We start from the raw sequence: 24,975 nt of genomic DNA on the forward strand, positions 1-24,975 counted from the left end.
TTCGCGCCAACACCAGAGGCGTCTCCTATCGATAGATCAACCACAACTCTTTAAAAAATTCGAAAAAACCGTCTGTTTACCTTTAAAATTGTCTTCCAAGTGACCGTTTGCGAAAAATTCGGATTTTTTTGGATTAATTCGATTAGAAAACTTGTAGCACGTTCGAGGTAAAACCAACATACCTACTACCCTCTACCTTCTATATTATTTCATGATAATCTCTCTTATTTCTTACACGAACCACTCCAAATAGAAGTTTTGAGGATTCAAACGTTTTTTCGCTACGAATTATTATTTCACACATTTTTACATCGTTATTTTGTGTTTTTAATATTCACGCTAACACCAGGGGCGTCTTCTATCGATAGAACACCACAACTCTTTAAAAAATTCGAAAAAACCGTCCGTTTACCTTTAAAATTGTCTTCCAAGTGACCGTTTGCGAAAATTTCGGATTTTTTTGGATTAATTCGATTAGAAAACTTGTAGCACGTTCGAGGTAAAACCAACATACCTACTACCCTCTACCTTCTATATTATTTCATGATAATTGATCTTATATCTTACACGAACCACTCCAAATAGAAGTTTTGAGGAATCAAACGTTTTTTCGTTACGAATTATTATTTCACACATTTTTACATCGTTATTTTGTGTTTTTAATATTCGCGCCAACACCAGAGGCGTCTCCTATCGATAGATCAACCACAACTCTTTAAAAAATTCGAAAAAACCGTCCGTTTACCTTTAAAATTGTCTTCCAAGTGACCGTTTGCGAAAAATTCGGATTTTTTTGGATTAATTCGATTAGAAAACTTGTAGCACGTTCGAGGTAAAACCAACATACCTACTACCCTCTACCTTCTATATTATTTCATGATAATCTCTCTTATTTCTTACACGAACCACTCCAAATAGAAGTTTTGAGGAATCGAACGTTTTTTCGCTACGAATTATTATTTCACACATTTTTACATCGTTATTTTGTGTTTTTAATATTCGCGCCAACACCAGAGGCGTCTCCTATCGATAGATCAACCACAACTCTTTAAAAAATTCGAAAAAACCGTCCGTTTACCTTTAAAATTGTCTTCCAAGTGACCGTTTGCGAAAATTTCGGTTTTTTTTTTAATAATTCGATTAGTAAGCTGGTAGCACGTTCGAGGTAAAACCAACATACCTACTTCCCTCTACCTTCTATATTATTTCATGATAATTGATCTTATATCTTACACGAACCACTCCAAATAGAAGTTTTGAGGAATCGAACGTTTTTTCGTTACGAATTATTATTTCACACATTTTTACATCGTTATTTTGTGTTTTTAGTATTCGCGCCAACACCAGAGGCGTCTCCAATCGATAGCATACCACAACTCTTTAAAAAATTCGAAAAAACCGTCCGTTGACCTTTAAAATTGTCTTCCAACTGACAGTTTGCGAAAATTGCGATTAGTAAACTGTTAGCACGTTCGAGGTAAAACCAACATACCTACTTCCCTTTACCTTCCATACTGTTACCCTTACAAGGCAGCAAAAACACAGAATTATAGAAAGGACAAAAAATATCGATTGGATTAAAAATATTATGATAAATTCTTTACTTCGAACTAGTTTTATTTAATATCATTAAGAAATTCTACCCTAATAAAGACTGTTATTTGAATCCGTGGAGAATCGGCACGGAATTTAAAATCAAAGCTACTCAACATAACCTAATAAAAATGTATCTGAAGCTGTTAGAATTCCAGAACCGAATCGAGTTATAATTCAAATTTAATTAAAGATAAAATATTTTTGATTTAAATTTACACGTTTTGTGTCCTTGACATCATAGAATGTGTAAAAATCAGTTGAGGACGTGTCAATGTCAAATGTCATAAGATATTGAATGACAAGTATAAAAAATGGAGGATCCCACATGAGTGGAATTGAACTCTAGGAAACAGACGTCTTTGAAACTTCGAGTGTAGTTTCACAAAATGGCAGCGGCAGCTTATTTAGCGTCATTTTGAAAAACGTCTCAAATGTTTGACAAAACCGACTAATAAATCAGTTTATTGCACCTGGATTCAATCCTGGAATAAAAAGGGGGATTTTCTCTGGTGGCGATGACCAAATTATGTATCAATTACCAATTCTTTTTGAGCTGACGCTTTTACTTTGTTCATTAGTTCCGTTTTTCGCCGGCACGTTCGGATGACTATCAGCGGATACGATGATAAAAAACGTTTGAAAAAAATCGCTTTGAACTTCGGGTGTCGCCTCTAAGTAAATGCTTTTAAATCGTTCACCATATTTGTATTACCGAACGACTTTTTTTCGTTTTATCTAACTATCAGTTAATAAAAACTACGGGGTGTAGCGGAAAAATACGTTATCAAATTCAATGAACACACGGCAATTTCTATTGGATATTTTCGAACAACCACCATATAATCCCGACCTAGCATCGAGTGATTTTAATATTTTCTTTGAACCGAAGTAGTAGCTTGAAGTACGGCGCTTCAAAACAGACGTGCAACTCAAAAAAACCGTCACAACTTTTTCTGTACATCTCGAATCGATTTATTTCGTTGGATATGAAAATTTGGTAATTTTGGGAGAAATTTGGCGAATTCAATGAATAAAAAACAATAAATTATTAATTATTGACTGTTTTTACAAGTATCCATCTCTCGAACTGGCCTATTTCAAGCACGCGTCTCTAAAATACAAATTTCAAAGGACTCGAGCTTCAAATCATGACTAAAATACATTTTTATCAAAATCCATCAAAATGCAAAGGAAAAATGAGTATCGAAGTTATCAAAAAGTGAATATAAAACCAATACACCGACGTTATCTGTTTCCAATCAATTCCAATCACACCAATCGAATACCAAATAAATTTCGTCGCTTGTATCCATTCTAAATATAGTTCCAATGCATTTCAAACTAGAATATATATTTTTATATATAGATTTAAGAATTCCATTTCGTTTTTCCATATAAGACAATCTCTCGCAATTTCTAGATTCTCGAAAATATGAACAGTCGAAATAATGACCTCGCATTTTTGTGTTTCAATCCTATATAATTGATTTGGAATACTTTGAAACCAAATATAATCGTTCTAATATAAAAATGACAAATGACAGATGACTGTTAAGATCATTCTATGAATTAGGAATCTGTGAAAATTTTGACAACTAAAAACAATAAAAAAATCGACTGTTTTATTATTTATTAATGAAAAAACATCAACTTCATTCATAATCTAACCTACAAGACACTTCAATGTCTTTATTATCTGGCAATTGAAAAGTCAATGTCATTCGTAGAGACATTTGCGTCATGTGTCAATTTGATAATCGATTTTTTAATTAATGATTTTTAAAACAGGGGATTTCACCACGGATCTCTCGATTAATTATTAAAAGTAATTTTTTTACTTGTCTTTTCCTTTCATATCCTTTATCTGTATCGAATATCTCTTAAATTTGGAGCAAAAAAATAAAAATTTCGTTGAGTGTCTGAATTTTCATTATTTTCTGTATGAACCGGCAACACTGTAACTTCTAAGACGATTCTCCCATATCCATTTGATAAAATCTCATTCACTTCGTCGATCGTCGGTATTTCACGTTTTTCGGGAGCAGTTGTATCCACTCGCCCCCAAATTACCAGCTTTCCGATTAAAAATAAACAAAAAATAACAACCCCAGCCCTGTAGAGCAGCTTCTATATAAGGGCCAACCTTCCTCTCCATAAAAAATTTCCTTATTCCACCCAAAATATCGAATCTGTTTCTCCACATCAGATCTTAACCTCACTTTTACTCTCTAATTCAATTTGGATTTAAAATAAATCGTATTCGTATTTTTGAAGCCCCGTTGCCACTAGTATACACCTCAAACTTGTATTTAAACGACTCACTGGAGTATATCGTGTTGAAGTCCACTAACATTTAATTTCATTTAGTTTTGTCTGCAATAATTGTGGGTTCGATAACCTAATTACTGTTGAATTAAGTCTTTCGTAATTTTATTAAGAATCGAACTTTATCGTCGACGACCGTTTTAATGAATTAGTAATGAAATTAAAGCGAATAGAACAGATATTATACATCAGAATCAACATACAATTAATTGTGTAATATTTCTATTATATTTCTCGCAATGTTAAGTGAACAAGCCACAGAAATATTTCTTTAAACTCCACAAGGAAAAGAAGAAGAAAAAAACGGTGATATCCTAGAATAGATTAGCGGAAAAAGGGGGCGGAAAAGTTCTCGTGCATAGAGAAAAGCCGAAGAAGCGAGAGTGGGAGAGTGAGAGGGAAAGCAAGCAACCGGGACCAGCCTGCTTTGATCTCGCCATATCTCTTACAAATGCAAATTACATTTTGCCGTGCTGTACCCCATCAAAAATATGAACTAAACGATAACTTTATTCATTATTCATATACCTCAGGCACACACTTACACACACACACACACACACACACATCAGTCGTCATCTGGCACGTCGCGTCGTCTAGCTGAGACTTAAGTTTCACTATGCTTTCATTCGTCATAAACTGAAAGGATTTTATACAAATATGTCATTTTAATTTGTTTACAACGTTTGTCCTATAAAAATTTGAAATACTATAATGATTATCATCTACTGCGCAGTCTCATTTCCCGCTATATTGGCTGTCAACAGCTGACCGATTTTTATTTATTTACATTGAGTGTATAAAGTAGTTATTGAAATTAAAATAACTTCTTCTTCTATACCTTCCTGCACAAATAACAATACGAATTGTAGACGTAAAGATTTAGATTTCTTACAACAGATATATAACGGATTGAAAAAAGTTTTTGAAGAAAAACAACTTAACCTCCAACACAGTAAGTGTTTACAAGTTTTTACTATACTTTTTTCGTTGTTGATTTAACATTGATCAAATATTTATTGTTTGAATAGCGAGAATATGTTCGAATCGTTTTAAAAAAAGTTGCTACGTACAAAAACCCGAGCACTTGATTGTTAGTAGAGATACAAATATTTATGTGTTATCCAAATATGCCAACTGAGAATCTATCTACTGAAAATTCAACGTGAGTGTAAAAGGATTAGCAGAAATGCTGTATCACTATAAAATATTTGTAAATAGATCCGTAATTATAATTTGTTTTATTAATAAATTGTTAAAAAACACACGATGCATTTTATTTATTATCTAATTCTCCTTGTTAAACGAAAAAATTTATAATATACATTTTTTATATGGATTCACATTAATTTAAGAATTGTTTTCATTGAAATTTTTCATGGTTTTGCATCACATTCGTTGCTCAACGTCTCGTTCATAACAATCTTAAAACGAAAAGATTGAAATTCCCGCACTGAATTGATTGGCCAGAAGAACAATATGGCCGATAGCGGGAAAGGCCTTTCATTGGCTATGGCTATTCGGTTGCCCAATAACACACCTTGTAGTATTTATATCATGATATATAAATATACGTAATATATGAATTCGACATTTTTTTCATATAAACCGAATATTAAACGAATTTTAATCCTTAAATTTAAAAAAAGAATCCATTACTTTGATTTTTTATACAGTGTGTCACGGGATATATGAAAGAACTTTTGTAATAGAAAAAAGATTCTCGACTACATTTTCCAGGTTTGAAAGTTTAATTTCTGACATAATTTGATTGGTCCATTCTGAATAAGTATAAAAATACTACTTTAATGCCCCCAGAGAAACTAATCACATTTATTAGCTAGAAATTTTCTATTTATACGGGGACACAGTGTATAAGAAAGAATTAACATAAAATTCGATACACTCCAGAGTAGTTCTTTCGCATCGTATCCTTTCTGATGATACAGGAAGTATTGTGGAGTTGTTCCGCCCTAAATGCAATCGAATCAAGTCGACTTTGAAGCTCCGGCTTACTGAGATGTGATCTCAACCCGCCAGTATACTTGATTCTCGCAATCAGTTGCCAATCTGATTTGTCGGCGTGCTCTGAATATTTCCTATGTGTGCAAGCAGTGACGTAGTTTCACAAAATACTTCGTTTATTTTTTTATTGATAACAATCGTTATTTTAAATTGAATTAAAGATAAAATTAAATGCTTTGAATCAAGTTTGGTTGGTACAATATCTTGTGTACTATTCAGTTGAAAAGTATGACATTTGACATATACATTCATAAGGAATATTAAATTAGTTTTTTCTGGTAACGACACTGTGTTACTGTAAATAAAATGAGAAAACGGATTTGTAAGTGTCGCTAGATTGGAGAAAATTGTTTGTACAAATGTATAAATAGCTGAATTGTCGGAAAAAAATTCAAATGCGCTGGAAAAATTAGAAATGCGGATTAGTTAATGCCCCATATCGCTACAAAACACGTTTTCAATAGAATACCAATTGAAAAAACTTAATTGAAATTAAATCTAGACATATACTCGTGAGAAAAAACCACATGCTGCTTTTTTCAAATTGTTCGTCAGTCCAAATCTAATTTTCCATAGTTATCCTAACCTTTATCCAAATTTTTATCTCGCTATGACATTTTGTTATATAAAATATAGCGCAAATGTTTATTTTTTTCAACCAAAAAGTTAATTAAACAGACTTTAAAAACATTCTCTATGCATTATGATTTATCTATGGTTTTCATAGCTTGACTTTATTCACAGACTTAAACTATATCTATACGCCATCTGTGAACGGCTAGAAAAAGATAAACGTTCGATTTTCTTTAAAATACAGATCGCTGTTTGTTCGTTGTTATGTATCAATATTTTTTTTAAAATTTCATGTTTTGAAAAGTTTGATAATAGTAGAGGTAATGAATTATTTTAATGGGTAATAAAAAAAATACATTCTAATATCTGATTACATTTCTGATTATATGCATGAACATTTAATAAAAAATTGTTAGGTTAGGTTAACAGAATTCTTTTGTCTTCGTTTCGACTGGAAATATCAAATAAATTTAACCTGAACCCAAATTAAATAGAAAAATAAATAATCCGAGTAGACAGACACAACGAAATTAAAAGTTTTATTTTACTCTCTATGCGATACTTAATCTATATTTTCTGTTTCTTTATTTATTGTAATTAATTTATCTCTCATTCCACGGCGTGCCCTTTCTTTTTCGTAGTACAAAAAGTAAATTAAATTAGTTTATCAGACATCGACAGTGAATTTCACTCATTCTTATAGAATTTTCATTATTGGAGTTTCGTGACTTCTAATTGAATAAATTGTGAACTATGGCGATATACAGAGCAGGTTTCATAAAATTGTATCAAAAAAAAAATTAACGTATACAGAAAAGATGACTACAATATCGACTTTAATGTTTAAAATGGTCAAGGGGACAATTCAATAAAAAATTTACTTGATATAACCGAAATATTAGTGTCCACGTTTAATGCATTAGTAGGCAACCAACTTTATAAGTGAAGTATATGCAACCAACCTTACAATCAGACATCATCATTATTAAACACGCTAAAAAAACAGGTATTTCATACTTTAACGGTCCTTCGAACATTTACAAATTGAGGGCCCTACTAGTGAGGTACTATTAGTTTTGGAAGTACCTTGGTAATATCACTAATTCATTATTTGCAATAAAGTATAGTGATCTGTACTTCCAATTCAATCAAACATACAGCTTTATCTAGCCATTCATAGAGGACGCTCAAGTAAACAAATTTAAGCCGCAGAATGAAGTTGGTGATATTAAATAGCCATAGATAAACGATAATCGTAGAGTACACCAATTTCCATAGATTTAGTAACATTATTCGGATTCGTATTCCAATATTAGTATAAGATATAAAGAATGTTACGATATAGTTGTCTTTGTCAAATAGAGGGGTGTTTCTTCTAATTTCTTGTCACCGTTTTATGTCTATAATCCCTTATTTCATTTCACCAATCATCATGAAGAACGATATTAGACCTTAGACTAGACCAGAGTCTGTTTTTTTCATAATATATATATTTTTTTTACCCAATTACATATACCATTTACTAAAAATACACTGCAGAATCGCCATTTATGACGTTTCCATATTCCTTATAAAATTAAAATCGAATTAAAAAACGTCTGTAGTTTAATGTAGAATGTTTTAAGTCACATTAAAGTAAAAACTTCCCTCTAATTGACGTTCAAATAAAATTTTCTTTTATTTAAAAAGCTGTTATGCGATTAGAAATGATAAATTACTTAAAAGCCAGAAAATATACCCATTAGAGTTCGTATAATTTAACTTGTAGCGGAGATGAATATTTTAATAGAAACACTACAGTTTCCTTCTGAATATTATTACCATCGAATATAATAACACTTACTGATTAAAGCAGCATTTTAAAATATGGTAAAAGGAAATTAATTTTCAACAAATTAACTATAATTGAATATTTCCTAAATGTAAACAAGTATTTTAGCTCTATATGGTTTATTTTTAATTAGCTATAATAAAATATTAAAACGAACTACTTGTGTCGACATCTAGTACCGTTTATATACAGCAATAGAAGGTAACTGTCACATTTATATAAAGAAACTTTAGGTCAACGCGATGTTTGTTTTCATAAAAACATTATTATTTGTAATCTAAAAATAATATTGAAGAATGTCGAACAGTATTCATTCTTTTGAATTGACTACATTTATACAAATGAGGACTAAATATGGCCGTTCCCCTACTATCGCTTACCGCCATCTATTTTTGTTATCCTCCTACCATATTGGTTTCATAGAGTTGTAGTTAACTCGTTTTCTAGTAGATGTCAGAATTATCATAATTGTCAATTTTTAGTATAAAAAGTGATTTAAATAGAAATTGTTAACAAACAATTTTAATTTCTTCAAAGATATTTATTTAACTAACAGATTTAGTAAAAAATCTATAAGTAGTAGTATAATTACAGTCAACAGCTCATTGCATTTCAGTTCGTTCATAAATTTAACAAACTAGCATGTACCTCATTGCTTCTACTACAAGTGAATGCGTACTGATTGGCTTTATAAAAAGATTTAAGTGCATCAACCTGCGGAGTACTTATTGGCGCCTAATATATTTTCACTTGAAAGGGATGCGTTCTTTATCGAGCGGGTCTCATTATTTTCTGTCATTACACCCTGTAAAAATATTTTTGAATATACGTCACTATGTGCTTTCTATCCTTATATTTTACCAGGACGCAATTTTACTGTTAGGATATGTGGGGAAGGGGTTGTACTCCCGCAGTCGCCATCTTGGAAAAAGAGGTGCAGACACATTTTTCTCTATATCTCTGAAAACTACGGATCTCATAGAAAATTTGCAAAGACATAATTTGTAGCTAATCGCATTATCTACAAATTTGTTTATATAACTTTTTTTCATAAAATTAAAAATAAAGGAGTTATTAAGAAAAATATGAAATTTCCCAGCAAATTATCTTTTTAATTGCATAACTTTTTTTATTTTACAATTAATTGATCCTTGTGAGTATTGAAGAACTCGGTTAATTTTAGAGCCTTCTAAAACCGTCAAACATGAATACAAAATTGATCTGTGTATTCTAAAATTAAATAATAAAAAGTTAAATAACAAAGATTTTCTCTTATTACAGTTAATAACTTCTTTATTTTCAATTTTATAGAAAAATATTATATAAACAACAACTATAGACAATGCGAATTGCTACAAATTATGTCTGAACTGAAGCCCCATAAAGTTTTATCACACAGTGTTTCCCACCACTCATCTCAACAAAAGATTTTGTCCAATCAGAAACGCAGGGCAAATCCTAGTAAGTGTAACATTTGGAATACATCTCGTATAACAAAATTTACACGTGGGTTTACAACGTAACGCCACTTGTTGCTGTCTACTCGTCATCTGAAGTGATAATACGACTATAGAATACATCGTCAGTTTCCTAGCATGCAGTGGACGTAGGAAAATCATGAGTTGGGAATGTGAGAGAGAGGGGACGTAATATAAAACTATGGACGATCTAATTCGCCTATGTGACGTTGCCGCTAGTTTGAAATATTCCGAGTTTACAGGACTCACTAAACAATTTTGATTGTTTTGGTTAATGATTAAAACAGAATTACTCAAATAACTAGATTGTTTAATAATTATGGATAGTACATTTTAAAGAAATTAGTTCATATTAATCAAAATTTAGAAGATAATAAATGAATTCGCAATTATGTATAATAATTTTCGTGAATTGTTTATTTTAACTGTGCACATCAATATAACCTGAAAATTTATAAGTTAACGAAACTTTCTTTTATAATACCTACAAAGCAATTTGTAGTTTGTATTAAGTTGTATATTTAAATGTTTTGAAGCTTGGCAACGCTGTTATCCGGCGTAACGTTTAGGGAACGTCGACCAGCGGTTTTCAGTGCTGTCAGTTGTTGCTGCGCTCATCTTTTAAACAAAAACACGTTTGAAATTTCCTACTATTCTAGTATGAATGGAAATATGTGAAAGTTTAATAAAAAACGTTGCCTAGTTTTTAGTTAGTAGTTAGTTAAATAATATAATAGATATATTTTATCTACTGACATTATCTTTATGTGAAAGTGTGAATAACTTTTGTTTGTATGTTTGATAATCGAGTTGTGGTTCCGAACACGTGTTTTTGTTTTTTTTTTCCGGTCTTGTATAAATTATTTTATAATTCGACGCTTTATTAACAACAAAAAGTATTTATATCAATGGAACCCATTTTTTAACGATTTGCAGGTACGTATTATTTTATTTTTATTGATATGGATAACTTTTGTGACATTTGACTCGAGACACCTACTTATCGGTCCATTTTAATGTATGATTTCATTTTAGCTGATGTTAATAAATTTATTGAAAGCGTGTATGAGTATTATTAGAGAGGAAACCGTTTATTCAGTTAAAGCATACTTGTAGGTCTATTTATAGTATAGTTTTGTGATTCTAGCTGACTTGACTATTTATTTTTATTGTGCGGGCAACGGGAATTTATTGTATCGAATTGTTATGATGTAACATATAAATTTAAATAGATTTTTAATCTCCTAATGCGAGTAATAAATCATTATTGAACTAAACAGGGAGATATTGTTATATTTATATATAATCACGTTGTTACGTGTTAAAATCTGAAATAGAATCATTCTTCAGTTATCCATCATGATATGGAGCCCATAAGGAAACACACAACATAACTCTCGACTGGTTATTTCAAGGTTGAATTTGTGGTTACATATAGGATCATTTGAAATGCTAAGTAGGTTTATTTTTAGTTGAAATCAGTAGTGTTGGATTTTTTTTTGTTCAAATTAATTGACCTAATAGACGAAAGTCAAATTCTGTTATTTTAAAATTTCCGAAGGTGACCCCGTTAACTCGAAATGAATAACAAAAAAGGATAAGTAAATTATTAAAAAATGAGGTTATATACTTTATTTACGCACAAATATCTCAAGTTTATGGTTTTTCTTTTGAGGTTTATACTAAATTGTATATTTTTTTTATGTTTATTACGTAATAATTATTGTTGTCACAGGATCCTGTATAAAGCAATGAAATTCATTCACCTCGAACTATCATTACAAATCGAGAGTTTAAATAGGTTTAATTAGGATAATTGCTGTACCAGAATGGCGTTCTCAAGTCTACATAGAATTTATTTACTTTAAAAGAATTCCAAAGAATACATTTACACATGCGATAAGTTGATGGAGACAGTTGTTCGTGACCCGCGGCGGCTTATATCCAATTGAAAACTGATTTTATGGAGTGTCTTCGCTTCATGGTTTTATCGATTTATAGATGTAACAACTACGGATCGATTTCACTCATAATTGTTTGATAAAAAGTGATATTTCAAATCGGACGTATGTTTATAAATCAAACAACTTTTTATATAAAAATAGCGACTGTCCTAATTTTAGAAAACATATTTATAGGTTATGTTTATCCTGCTTAACGGCTGACGCTTTATTTACGTTTTGTTTTTAAATAGTTTTTTTATTCGTATTTAAGTGAATTGTCACATGGTCAAAATATTTTGTTTATTGATAAAAACCGCTTTAAAACGTTTATTTTATTTAATTTTTCTTAAAATTGTTCTCTTCGAGTTATAAGTTGATTCGTTTAGATTAATCGAAGATGTTCGTTGAGGTTAGGATTTTTTTAAAAAATTTCGGACGACCTTATAATCCAAGAATTTGAATCTTTCTGTTTTTAATGCAAGTTTATACACTTCAGAAGCCTGCAACGTGGAGAATCGACGTTTATTTTATTTATTTGAGCAATTGGCGTGGTAATATGAGTCAAAAAATTCAAGGTCAATGACCTTTTTAGGCTCTTTTATTGCTAGTAAAGGACAGGATAGTTTTTTTTCTTTGGTTTCGGGAAACGTTGATGATTCAGTAAAAATAATGGTATGGAGGGTAAAAGTAAGGAGAATCATCTTTGTGCTACAGAAAGTGTCCATCAAGTTAACGACTCTAGTAATTTAAAATTTTTTAACACTGCATACTTCACTGTATTTAAGAGAGATGTCATTCAAATAAGACGGACGGAAGACTGAACCTAACGATCATATGATATATTGTGAGACAGGAGCGCCATTCTGGTCAAATTTTGAATTATAATTTACCGCAGACAGTTTTTAAGATACGCCCCCATATGAGATGGTCCTCCTTAATTAATGGTTTCCGTATCCAGGGAGTTAAATACGTAGTGCGTTCCATGATTTCAAGGTCATAAATAGAAAAATTTGATGTTGGATATAGAAATATTTAACGATTTCAAATAATCTAACGACATTGTTTATTATTATAATAACGATAACGGTAAAACAAAAGAAATGGCTGTTTTAATAGGAAGTAACTCATGGTTTAGAGATAAAACTAAGGTTACCAATTGTGTTTTGATTTATTCTAATTATATAACTATTTATTGAACATATTTATATCGTGATAACTATAGAAATCTGTGAAAAATTATAACCAGAGTAGATGTGCAGAATGCATCAACCCAAAATAATCAGTTAATACGACAATAAAATTTAATCTTCCTCACCGTGTTTGGATTATAAGCAGATATTTTTTTTTTAGTGTAATTTCAGTGATTATAATAATATAAAGATTAACGTAATAGTTTATTATTTGAACTTGTTACTACATGTAATCCAGACCGAATATTTCGACTCCAATAAACAGTTGATTTAGAATATAATTATGAGTTGATTAGATACCATATATTTTCATCCAGGGGCGTAGTTAACGACAATTTGTATTCTCTAACAACTAAACGTAAACCACGTTGCCAAATCGTTCGAAATATCCTTTATATCAACTATTTATTTGGTTATTACTATTTTTTTTTTGAATATATGAAGTAAATGTCGATATAATTTAAATGAAATAATTTAATGAGGTCCTTCATAAATAATATCATTGTTTATGCATTATTATTAACATTTAAATTTCTCGAAGTCGAATTATATAATAGAATAACAGTTAATAATGGCCGACAAGAAGACATGAAGTAAAAGACTGTTTTTAATTTTTTTTTCAGGTCGAAGCGAGTACAACAATGGCGTCGAAAACAAACCGTTCCTACTACTCCGATCTTAGATAAATAAATATGAGTATCAGATACAAATCCCCGTCGTCATTCAGTTTATTGATATCGTTTTAATCGTTTTTCAATTGTTCGGTTAGAAGTTTAAAGATTTTCGTTGGTTCGGGCACGTTTTTGGCGGATTTCCAGGAGCGTTTCGAAAGGGGAAATCGCCGTTCGGTGTTTCGAGTCGAATATATGCGTGTGTGTTTCGGTTCTCTGTGCTTCTCGTCCGTCGTAGACGAGGAAGCCGCTGTACACCAAGGTGCACCGTTGAACAATAATCCTAATTCGACGGTAGTGACTAATCGCGTCACGGACAAAATGGCCAACGTCGCGGAGTTACAGGTAGGTGAACATTTTCCTTTTCTATTTTTGTTCCGAGAAGAATTGGACTATAATTTGGACGCCAATGAATTTTTTTTTCTTTAAACTACGTAAATTGTTGAAAGAATCGATTCAAACGGTTAAAAAATGAATTTATTCGTTCTATTGATTAACGTAGTCGCGATTTTTTAACTGTTCCCATAAAAAAAATCGAGTGGTTTCAGATCAGGTGTCCTAGCTGGTGATCTACGTCTTTAAAATCATCTTACTCAACACCAAACCTTAATTAAAGTAGGAAAATCAAAGAAAACTTACATATTTAGAGTTTAATTAAATTTTTCATCAAAAAATTCCATTAATTTTTTCACAAATCTCTGGAAATCTCTCCATCTTTGTTATAGAGTATTCAAAGCGACTATAAATCACAATTTTGGACAATACTATCAAATTATTGCCAAAAAAAGTCGATGGGACAGAGATCCGGGCTTTGAGGAGGCCATTCCTTGTCCAAATAACCTCTGCTATGTTTGGGATAATTGTTCCGTCGAACAATTTTGTTCTAAAATGTATTTGGACTGTTCCTTTCCCATAATATTCTTCCAATAGGTTAGAAAAGCGACTATGCTTGATTTTTGGTACCGGATAGTTCAAAGTTTGCTCAAAAAAAGTCGTAAAGATCATGATCTGAGTGGACCGCGGTCGGTGAACCGGGTTCGTAGCCTTTAAGTCAGCTGGGAAGGTTACGGCTTCCATATTATGTCCAAAAAGATAAACATGGAGTCGTTTGAATGCAAAAATCAAGGAAAAGCGTCTACATACATCGAAGAAAAAATGTACAGATTCACAACGATGGTTAAATTGAACTAATCACATTTCGAATCGCTTCCTCATCCATATTATAGTCCAGATCTGGTTCCCAGTGACTATTGGCTTATGGATGATCTCGAAAAATGGTCGCTGGTTACAAATTCAGTTCAAATGAAGAAATTTGTCTACAAAAACGGCTTCGAGATGTTTGAAAAGCCTTGGGATGATTGTATTTGTTGTAATTATTGAAAAAATAACGAATATAATGATTTTTTTGAAAAACTACGTGTTTAATTGGACCATAAGTTGGATATTTATAAAACTAAGATTAAAACTTTTATTTTCGACAATATTTTTTTAAAATATTAATTATATTGTTTTAATTTGTTTTAAAATTTTTGTCTGGCAGTGTATACAAGGGGTACACGTTTCTTTATTGATATTTTTCTCGCGACTGGTTGTTGCGGCCTCTCAATTAATTTATGGACCAGTTCATTGAGAACGTCGTCATTGTTTTTTATCTTTATACTTATTACACTATCAATAATAATTGAAATAGATTAAAATCTTTATTTTTGTCTCTATTAAGAGATATCCTTTTGAATAATTTCAGTTTAATTGTTTTCTTGCGATTGTCGAGATGGGTTTCAATAAACTGTTTGCGGAAATATTCAAAAAACGAAATAAGGTAATTTTTTTTTTTTTTTTTTTCATTCGAATGTATTATTTTATTTTATTTTAACGATAATTCAAACCGTAAGGGTCCGTAATTTTTTTACAAATGTGTTATTTCGAACAAAAACCGAATTGCTACTTTAAAAAACTGAATTATTCCTTTACGAATGAATAATTTTTATATTCGTTGAAAGATATAAGTAATAAAATGAAAAAATTTCCAAAAATTTCAATTAAAAACGAAAAAAAAAAGACATTTTATGCGATTATGTATATAGCGAATGTTTTTTTTTATTTCTGTTGTCGCGTGTCGTAATCTCTATCGATCTTTGACTACTGTGTTGACTATCATAGTTTTATTTACTGCTACGACCCCAAAAATCCCCCAGGAAACTAACTCAGTCGCCCTGGAAAAACCCCTAACTCTCTACGACTTCTTAACTGACACCAAAATGGCAAGTACAACTCCAAAAACGCCGTTTTTTAAAATACTCAAACCAACATTGTCAACAGACTTCTCCCTTTACTGCTACGACCCCAAAAATCCCCCAGGAAACTAACTCAGTCGCCCTGGAAAAACCCCAAACTCTCTACGACTTCTTAACTGACACCAAAAGGCCAAGTACAACTCCAACAAGGCCCTTTTTAAAATACTAAAACCCCCCTTGTCAACAGACTTCTCCCTTTACTGCTACGACCCCAAAAATCCCCCAGGAAACTAACTCAGTCGCCCTGGAAAAACCCCAAACTCTCTACGACTTCTTAACTGACACCAAAAGGCCAAGTACAACTCCAAAAACGCCGTTTTTTAAAATACTCAAACCCCCCTTGTCAACAGACTTCTCCTTTTACTGCTACGACCCCAAAAATCCCCCAGGAAACTAACTCAGTCGCCCTGGAAAAACCCCAAACTCTCTACGACTTCTTAACTGACACCAAAATGGCAAGTACAACTCCAAAAACGCCGTTTTTTAAAATACTCAAACCAACATTGTCAACAGACTTCTCCCTTTACTGCTACGACCCAAAAATCCCCCAGGAAACTAACTCAGTCGCCCTGGAAAAACCTCAAACTCCCTACGACTTCTTAACTGACACCAAAAGGCCAAATACAACTCCAAAAACGCCGTTTTTTAAAATACTCAAACCAACATTGTCAACAGACTTCTCCCTTTACTGCTACGACCCCAAAAATCCACCAGGAAACTAACTCAGTTATCCTGGAAAAACCCCAAACTCTCTACGACTTCTTAACTGACACCAAAAGGCCAAATACAACTCCAAAAACGCCGTTTTTTAAAATACTCAAACCCCCCTTGTCAACAGACTTCTCCTTTTATTGCTACGACCCCAAAAATCCCCCAGGAAACTAACTCAGTCGCCCTGGAAAAACCCCAAACTCTCTACGACTTCTTAACTGACACCAAAAGGCCAAGTACAACTCCAAAAACGCCGTTTTTTAAAATACTAAAACCAACATTGTCAACAGACTTCTCCTTTTACTGCTACGACCCCAAAAATCCTCCAGGAAACTAACTCAGTCGCCCTGGAAAAACCCCAAACTCTCTACGACTTCTTAACTGACACCAAAAGGCCAAATACAACTCCAAAAACGCCGTTTTTTAAAATACTCAAACCCCCCTTGTCAACAGACTTCTCCTTTTACTGCTACGACCCCAAAAATCCCCCAGGAAACTAACTCAGTCGCCCTGGAAAAACCCCAAACTCTCTACGACTTCTTAACTGACACCAAAAGGCCAAGTACAACTCCAAAAACGCCGTTTTTTAAAATACTAAAACCAACATTGTCAACAGACTTCTCCTTTTACTGCTACGACCCCAAAAATCCTCCAGGAAACTAACTCAGTCGCCCTGGAAAAACCCCAAACTCTCTACGACTTCTTAACTGACACCAAAAGGCCAAATACAACTCCAAAACGCCGTTTTTTAAAATACTCAAACCAACATTGTCAACAGACTTCTCCTTTTACTGCTACGACCCCAAAAATCCTCCAGGAAACTAACTCAGTCGCCCTGGAAAAACGCCAAACTCTCTACGACTTCTTAACTGACACCAAAAGGCCAAGTACAACTCCAAAACGCCGTTTTTTAAAATACTAAAACCAACATTGTCAACAGACTTCTCCTTTTACTGCTACGACCCCAAAAATCCTCCAGGAAACTAACTCAGTCGCCCTGGAAAAACCCCAAACTCTCTACGACTTCTTAACTGACACCAAAAGGCCAAATACAACTCCAAAACGCCGTTTTTTAAAATACTCAAACCAACATTGTCAACAGACTTCTCCTTTTACTGCTACGACCCCAAAAATCCTCCAGGAAACTAACTCAGTCGCCCTGGAAAAACCCCAAACTCTCTACGACTTCTTAACTGACACCAAAAGGCCAAATACAACTCCAAAACGCCGTTTTTTAAAATACTCAAACCAACATTGTCAACAGACTTCTCCTTTTACTGCTACGACCCCAAAAATCCTCCAGGAAACTAACTCAGTCGCCCTGGAAAAACGCCAAACTCTCTACGACTTCTTAACTGACACCAAAAGGCCAAGTACAACTCCAAAAACGCCGTTTTTTAAAATACTCAAACCAACATTGTCAACAGACTTCTCCTTTTACTGCTACGACCCCAAAAACCCCCCAGGAAACTAACTCAGTCGCCCTGGAAAAACCCTAAACTCTCTACGACTTCTTAACTGACACCAAAAGGCCAAGTACAACTCCAACAAGGCCCTTTTTAAAATACTAAAACCCCCCTTGTCAACAGACTTCTCCCTTTACTGCTACGACCCCAAAAATCCCCCAGGAAACTAACTCAGTCGCCCTGGAAAAACCCCAAACTCTCTACGACTTCTTAACTGACACCAAAAGGCCAAGTACAACTCCAACAAGGCCCTTTTTAAAATACTAAAACCAACATTGTCAACAGACTTCTCCCTTTACTGCTACGACCCCAAAAATCCCCCAGGAAACTAACTCAGTCGCCCTGGAAAAACCCCAAACTCTCTACGACTTCTTAACTGACACCAAAAGGCCAAATACAACTCCAAAAACGCCGTTTTTTAAAATACTCAAACCAACATTGTCAACAGACTTCTCCCTTTACTGCTACGACCCCAAAAATCCACCAGGAAACCACCTCAGTCGCCCTGGAAAAACCCTAAACTTGCGGGTTGGTAGGGTTGTGTACCTGCAGGGTGTTTAAGCCCGTTGAAAATCTCGAAAGACGGGAATTATCTAATTGAGTCCGACTGTTTTGACATCTACGTTAGATATTGTTGTGTTTTGTGTTCTAACAGATGTAAAAGTTGGTTTACAAGGTCTTGTTTTAGAGAAACTGCTCCGAATTTCGATGGATGGATCTCCTATGAATTCCGAATGATCTCGGCTTCCAGGGGTCGAATTGAAAGTGGTTGAGGATTCTCAATTTGCTTATTGAACCGTTCGGCTTAAATGTCGCTCTAAAAACTGGTATTTCCCATCCCAAACACTTTTGTTTTACCAATTTTTTCCCCGTCTATTCCCCTATTTGATTCGTTTTTGTTTTTCAGGCTTTGTTGGTGCAAAAAGATCTTTTAATCGAAGAACTGACCCGCCAAATCGAACGCGTCGATATCGAATTACTCCGCGAACAACGTCTCCAAGAGCTGCGTCAGCAATTGCAGCAACGCGAAAACGAAATTTGCGATTTGCGTTCGCAGCTGGATAAATTCCAAAGCGTTATTCGCGTACAAAATCCGACCAGTCCGAAAGGGATGCGACCGAGAAAACAACGCGCCGGAATATCCGCGGAACCGCAAAGCGAAGCCTCCATTTTAGATTTGAGCAAACAGACATTCACCGTTCATCCCAAAAATGAAAGGTAAGTCTCAAATTGATGAATATTTTCAGTCCATAGTCCGCGGATCCGATCAGAAGCTTTCGCTTCAACCTATCGCGTTACGTTGACCAGGTGTTTAAATCGCGCCAATAGATGGCATCAATTTCCGTCGATCAAGAATGGATTCGGTGGGTGAAGTCATTCGTAGCTTGAATGACAGCTCTACTGTCAAAATAGATTGAGTTCTATGTTCTTATGACGTCGATTTTATTGATGGTTTTGACATTTAAATGAAGTTTGTTGTTGTTTATACCAGGAAATTCATTAACTGATTTTCCTTCGGGTGTGTACATGTTTGAAGATGGAAAATAACGAATTTTCGGTAAAATTTGTTGAAAAAATTTGTCTGCTTTATAGTTAAACGATAAATCTACAATTGGAGCTTCTGTTTTGTCCTGCACGCGTCCCCAAAATGGCGCTTGTGGGCGAAAATCACTATTTGGTTTTTATTATTAGAAATATCTCAATAATTTAGGTCCTTTCCGATAAAAATTCCACTGGAATTCCGGGGAATCGATAAAAGCGTTTGAAAATATTTAAAAATAAAAATTACGTCAAACCGATATACCGCAAAATATAATTATATGATAATTTTTCCTTCGGGTGTGTACATGTTTGAAGATGGAAAATAACGAATTTTCGGTAAAATTTGTTGAAAAAATTTGTCTGCTTTATAGATAAACGATAAATCTACAATTGGAGCTTCTGTTTTGTCCTGCACGCGTCCCCAAAATGGCGCTTGTGGGCGAAAATCACTATTTGGTTTTTATTATAAGAAAAATCTCAATAATTTAGGTTCTTTCCGATAAAAATTCCACTGGAATTCCGGGGAATCGATAAAAGCGTTTGAAAATATTTAAAAATAAAAATTACGTCAAACCGATATACCGCAAAATATAATTATATGATAATTTTTCCTTCGGGTGTGTACATGTTTGAAGATGGAAAATAACGAATTTTCGGTAAAATTTGTTGAAAAAATTTGTCTGCTTATAGATAAACGATAAATCTACAATTGGAGCTTCTGTTTTGTCCTGCACGCGTCCCCAAAATGGCGCTTGTGGGCGAAAATCACTATTTGGTTTTTATTATTAGAAATATCTCAATAATTTAGGTTCTTTCCGATAAAAATTCCACTGGAATTCCGGGGAATCGATAAAAGCGTTTGAAAATATTTAAAAATAAAAATTACGTCAAACCGATATACCGCTAAATATAATTATATCAATTACGCGATAAGAAACGTACTTAGATAGTAATTATTATGCAGTTTTTGTAAAAAAATCCTAGAATTATATTAACATACTTAATAACATGCAATAAATAAATAATCAACCGCCATTTACCGTTATGATTCATATCTTGGGTAATGGAGTCTCAAAGGTCCTTTTTAACTCAATTACACAAAAAAATGGGGCTAAATGTCGATCAGGATTAGAAAAAACTCATCAAATTCTCATTTTAATGGTAAATTTCCATGGTACAAACACCAAAAAGAATAAATAACATCGTACTCGTAAAAACAAATAAATTGTCTTTATTAAGACATCCTGTATTTGTTTTAATTTGTCGATTTGTCGAATCGAATACATCCTTAAAAATGATCGCTCTTCCCTTCCCCGAAAGTTATTGCCCCCATATATACAGTCTGGAATCAATAAACATCATTATTGTTTTGATACGAGTGTTGTTCGAAAAGTTATCGATCTCAATTTAGAAATGAAGGTTATAATGGTAAATTTTACCATATGGTAATGGATTAATGGTAAAGAGAAAGCAATAGCGGTAGAAACATGTACGAGGAAGCACCAAAAAACAATTTCCCGAAACAACACTGAGATTTGTAGCAGGAAAAACCTTCTGGGGCGGAAAATACCTGCTCCAGGTGACATATAGAGTAGTGAGGATAAAAATGGGGGAGGACAAGCATAAAAACTATAGTAGCTACATTTAATTGACGCTGTTTAAGCAAAACGAAATCGTATTGTAGATAAAACCCCGATCTACACCGTCTTGAATCGAAAAAACGGTTAAGACGGTGGATTGCAAATGAGGCTAAAGGACTTTTTCGTCAGGATAACGTTTTTTTTCCACACTTAATTGATCGCCGATCGCTAAAATGACACTTTGAGTTGATTTACCACGCACAATATTCACCAGATTTGGTTATCGGCGACTTTATCTTGTTTCCTAACCTTAAATTTTCATTTGTGGTTATTTTGACAAAAAAAGACGATAACTATTATTTGGAATTATTAAAAACGCCAGTGTAGACTTGGAGGTTACAGAAAAAAATTATTTTATTTCTTTATTAGATACTAAACTTTTCATATAACCCCCGTAGAATATTAACAGTTATTTTGACGTTAAAAAATGTTTATATATACAATTATATATATTATATTAATGAATTAAATATATAAAATCTATTATTCAACTAATTATTCCAAATTTCCCTATTCTTACGATATTATTCCTTATTACGGTCCTTTTGTCGTGTATATCATTTAGAGATCACGGCGCCATCTGCACACTAATAATTTAAATAACTATACGTCATATATACAGTGTTCTTTACTTATTTAAATTACGTTTTTATGGTTAAATCAACATCAAAATATTCGTAAATGAAAGATTTGATTGAGATGAATTTAACTTTTAACTTAATTAGTTATGTTTCTATTTAAAGTCTTACCATAAAAAATAATTTCTAGTTTCCCTTCTGCGCCATCTTGTATCATTTATATATAAACTTGAGGGATTGATGATTAATTGAATTTGAGGTTATATTTTAAAAATAAACAACTTCGTTTATAAAATTTTATTCATTTATAAAAAATATGATTACAAATTAGTAAATTTATATATATGTATAAATAATTTTGTAGTTTTTGCACTTACAGCACGTCAGCGATGAATTTTTTTCAATAGTCATTGTAATATTGATTCTTATCGTATTTCTTATTATATTCTTTCATCCAACAATGACATTCTGAAAATCTGGGAAACAGTCCGCCTTGTTTGATGCATTCGCCGTTTTTATAATACGCCCTATTACAATTTCTTATACAATTTTCTTCGCATTCTCGTTTATCCATGGTTTTATAAGTATCTCCAATCGCATCTTCAACTAATATAACCAACAAAATAAGTACGATGAACTTATTCACGTTATTATGCCGCATTTTGATACAGACGGTCTAACACTGTTTATCGTTGCTCGAAAACTAAAAGTGCAGGTAGCTATGATTCACTGGTTTCTTTTATATACATAAACTTTGTGTTATCCATTGAATACACCATGGGTTTTATGGTTACGAGCCGGAAAAACCCGATTACATATTTGATATCGTCGTGCAGAAATACCAACTGTTGATTGGGCAGTTTTACTTAAAAAAAAAATAAAAACTGTTGTTTACCAAATGGAAGAGATATATTGACCTTGGAACAGTGTCGGACTAGCCAAATGCTTCAAATTGATAAATTCATAAATAAATGACAGCGAGTTTTGGGGAAAATACTTGGATACGTCCATTTGTATATTTTAAATGCGCATTTAAATAAATTATACGGGGTGTGTTATGTGACAATGACCAATATTAACTTTCTCATTATAAATACAAGTATATTATTTATATTTTAAACTGTTTTCGAAATAATAAGTGTTTTTTAATTTTTTTTTAATGATAATGTCAATTTAGGAGATTTACAAAATACTGCGAACGTCTTGACAACATGTAACAGGTTTTCAACATATTTCACGTCGCAGTTTCGGTTTCTTTCGCCGCTTTATATACAAAACGAAAGTCGCGCGTAGCGAATCTCCAAGAGCAGCGTAGCTCCGATGAAATCTAGGCGTTCGAAATGTGTTCGAAAAATAGTAAACTTCTCTTAGATTCAAAACGTCTTGTCAAGGTTCGTATGCCATGAAATCATGTAGAAAGTAGAGGGATGTAGGTATGTTGGTTTTTCTTAAAACGTATACCAAGTATATTGGAGAGGATTAAGTTAATTGCAAGCTATTAGGGACATTAAGAAGGTTATAAAAGAAATATAACTTGGAATCTCTAAAAAAAAAACAATCCCGAGGTCGAAGTGTTATTGTTTAATTGGGAAAGTTGTCCGAGGTAACGCAAAAAGTGCGAAATTCATGAAAATATCCAATCCGAGTGGTTCTTCCCCTTCGTCACGGCTGTATTCGATGTATAACTCGGTATACTTTACATATATCTCAACAAAAAGAAGTCTAACGGGGTCAGATAAGGAAATAGTGATGGCTATTCCATCGATTCGCGTTTTCTTAGCCACCGATTTGGAAAATTCGGTTGGGGCACATTGATTTGGTGATGGGACTTTGTTTTATATACAATACATTTCATATATCTCAACAAAAAGAAGTCTAACGGGGTCAGATAAGGAAATAGTGATGGCTATTCCATCGATTCGCGTTTTCTTAGCCACCGATTTGGAAATTTCGGTTGGGGCACATTGATTTGGTGATGGGACTTTGTTTTATATACAATACATTTCATATATCTCAACAAAAAGAAGTCTAACGGGGTCAGATAAGGAAATAGTGATGGCTATTCCATCGATTCGCGTTTTCTTAGCCACCGATTTGGAAAATTCGGTTGGGGCACATTGATTTGGTGATGGGACTTTGTTTTATATACAATACATTTCATGTATCTCAACAAAAAGAAGTCTAACGGGGTCAGATAAGGAAATAGTGATGGCTATTCCATCGATTCGCGTTTTCTTAGCCACCGATTTGGAAAATTCGGTAGGGGCACATTGATTTGGTGATGGGACTTTGTTTTATATACAATACATTTCATATATCTCAACAAAAAGAAGTCTAACGGGGTCAGATAAGGAAATAGTGATGGCTATTCCATCGATTCGCGTTTTCTTAGCCACCGATTTGGAAAATTCGGTTGGGGCACATTGATTTGGTGATGGGACTTTGTTTTATATACAATACATTTCATGTATCTCAACAAAAAGAAGTCTAACGGGGTCAGATAAGGAAATAGTGATGGCTATTCCATCGATTCGCGTTTTCTTAGCCACCGATTTGGAAAATTCGGTTGGGGCACATTGATTTGGTGATGGGACTTTGTTTTATATACAATACATTTCATGTATCTCAACAAAAAGAAGTCTAACGGGGTCAGATAAGGAAATAGTGATGGCTATTCCATCGATTCGCGTTTTCTTAGCCACCGATTTGGAAAATTCGGTAGGGGCACATTGATTTGGTGATGGGACTTTGTTTTATATACAATACATTTCATATATCTCAACAAAAAGAAGTCTAACGGGGTCAGATAAGGAAATAGTGATGGCTATTCCATCGATTCGCGTTTTCTTAGCCACCGATTTGGAAAATTCGGTTGGGGCACATTGATTTGTTGATGGGACTTTGTTTTATATACAATACATTTCATATATCTCAACAAAAAGAAGTCTAACGGGGTCAGATAAGGAAATAGTGAAGGCTATTCCATCGATTCGCGTTTTCTTAGCCACCGATTTGGAAATTTCGGTTGGGGCACATTGATTTGGTGATGGGACTTTGTTTTATATACAATACATTTCATATATCTCAACAAAAAGAAGTCTAACGGGGTCAG

The 24,975-nt window shown here is 33.2% G+C and overlaps 1 protein-coding gene across 3 annotated transcripts in view; it reads left to right on the forward strand.

Annotated features, from left to right (window-relative positions):
- Nucleotides 1-10,402: 10,402 nt before the first annotated feature.
- Nucleotides 10,403-24,975, forward strand: part of LOC130899711 (cGMP-dependent protein kinase, isozyme 2 forms cD4/T1/T3A/T3B) — a 94,984-nt gene continuing 80,411 nt past the window's right edge. The window contains exons 1-3 of one of the 3 annotated variants that reach the window (XM_057809857.1): nt 10,403-10,764; nt 13,585-13,977; nt 19,011-19,321. In XM_057809857.1, coding sequence (XP_057665840.1) covers nt 13,828-13,977; nt 19,011-19,321 — 461 coding nt within the window. In that variant the 5' untranslated portion in view covers nt 10,403-10,764; nt 13,585-13,827. Of the gene's footprint in view, nt 10,765-10,880; nt 11,285-13,584; nt 13,978-15,380; nt 15,452-19,010; nt 19,322-24,975 lie in introns of those variants that run through there. The other 2 variants (XM_057809858.1, XM_057809861.1) reach the window with 2 other exon arrangements.

The sequence above is a fragment of the Diorhabda carinulata genome, chromosome 11 (assembly GCF_026250575.1).
Source record: "Diorhabda carinulata isolate Delta chromosome 11, icDioCari1.1, whole genome shotgun sequence".
In the NCBI taxonomy this organism is placed as follows: Eukaryota; Metazoa; Arthropoda; class Insecta; order Coleoptera; family Chrysomelidae; genus Diorhabda; species Diorhabda carinulata.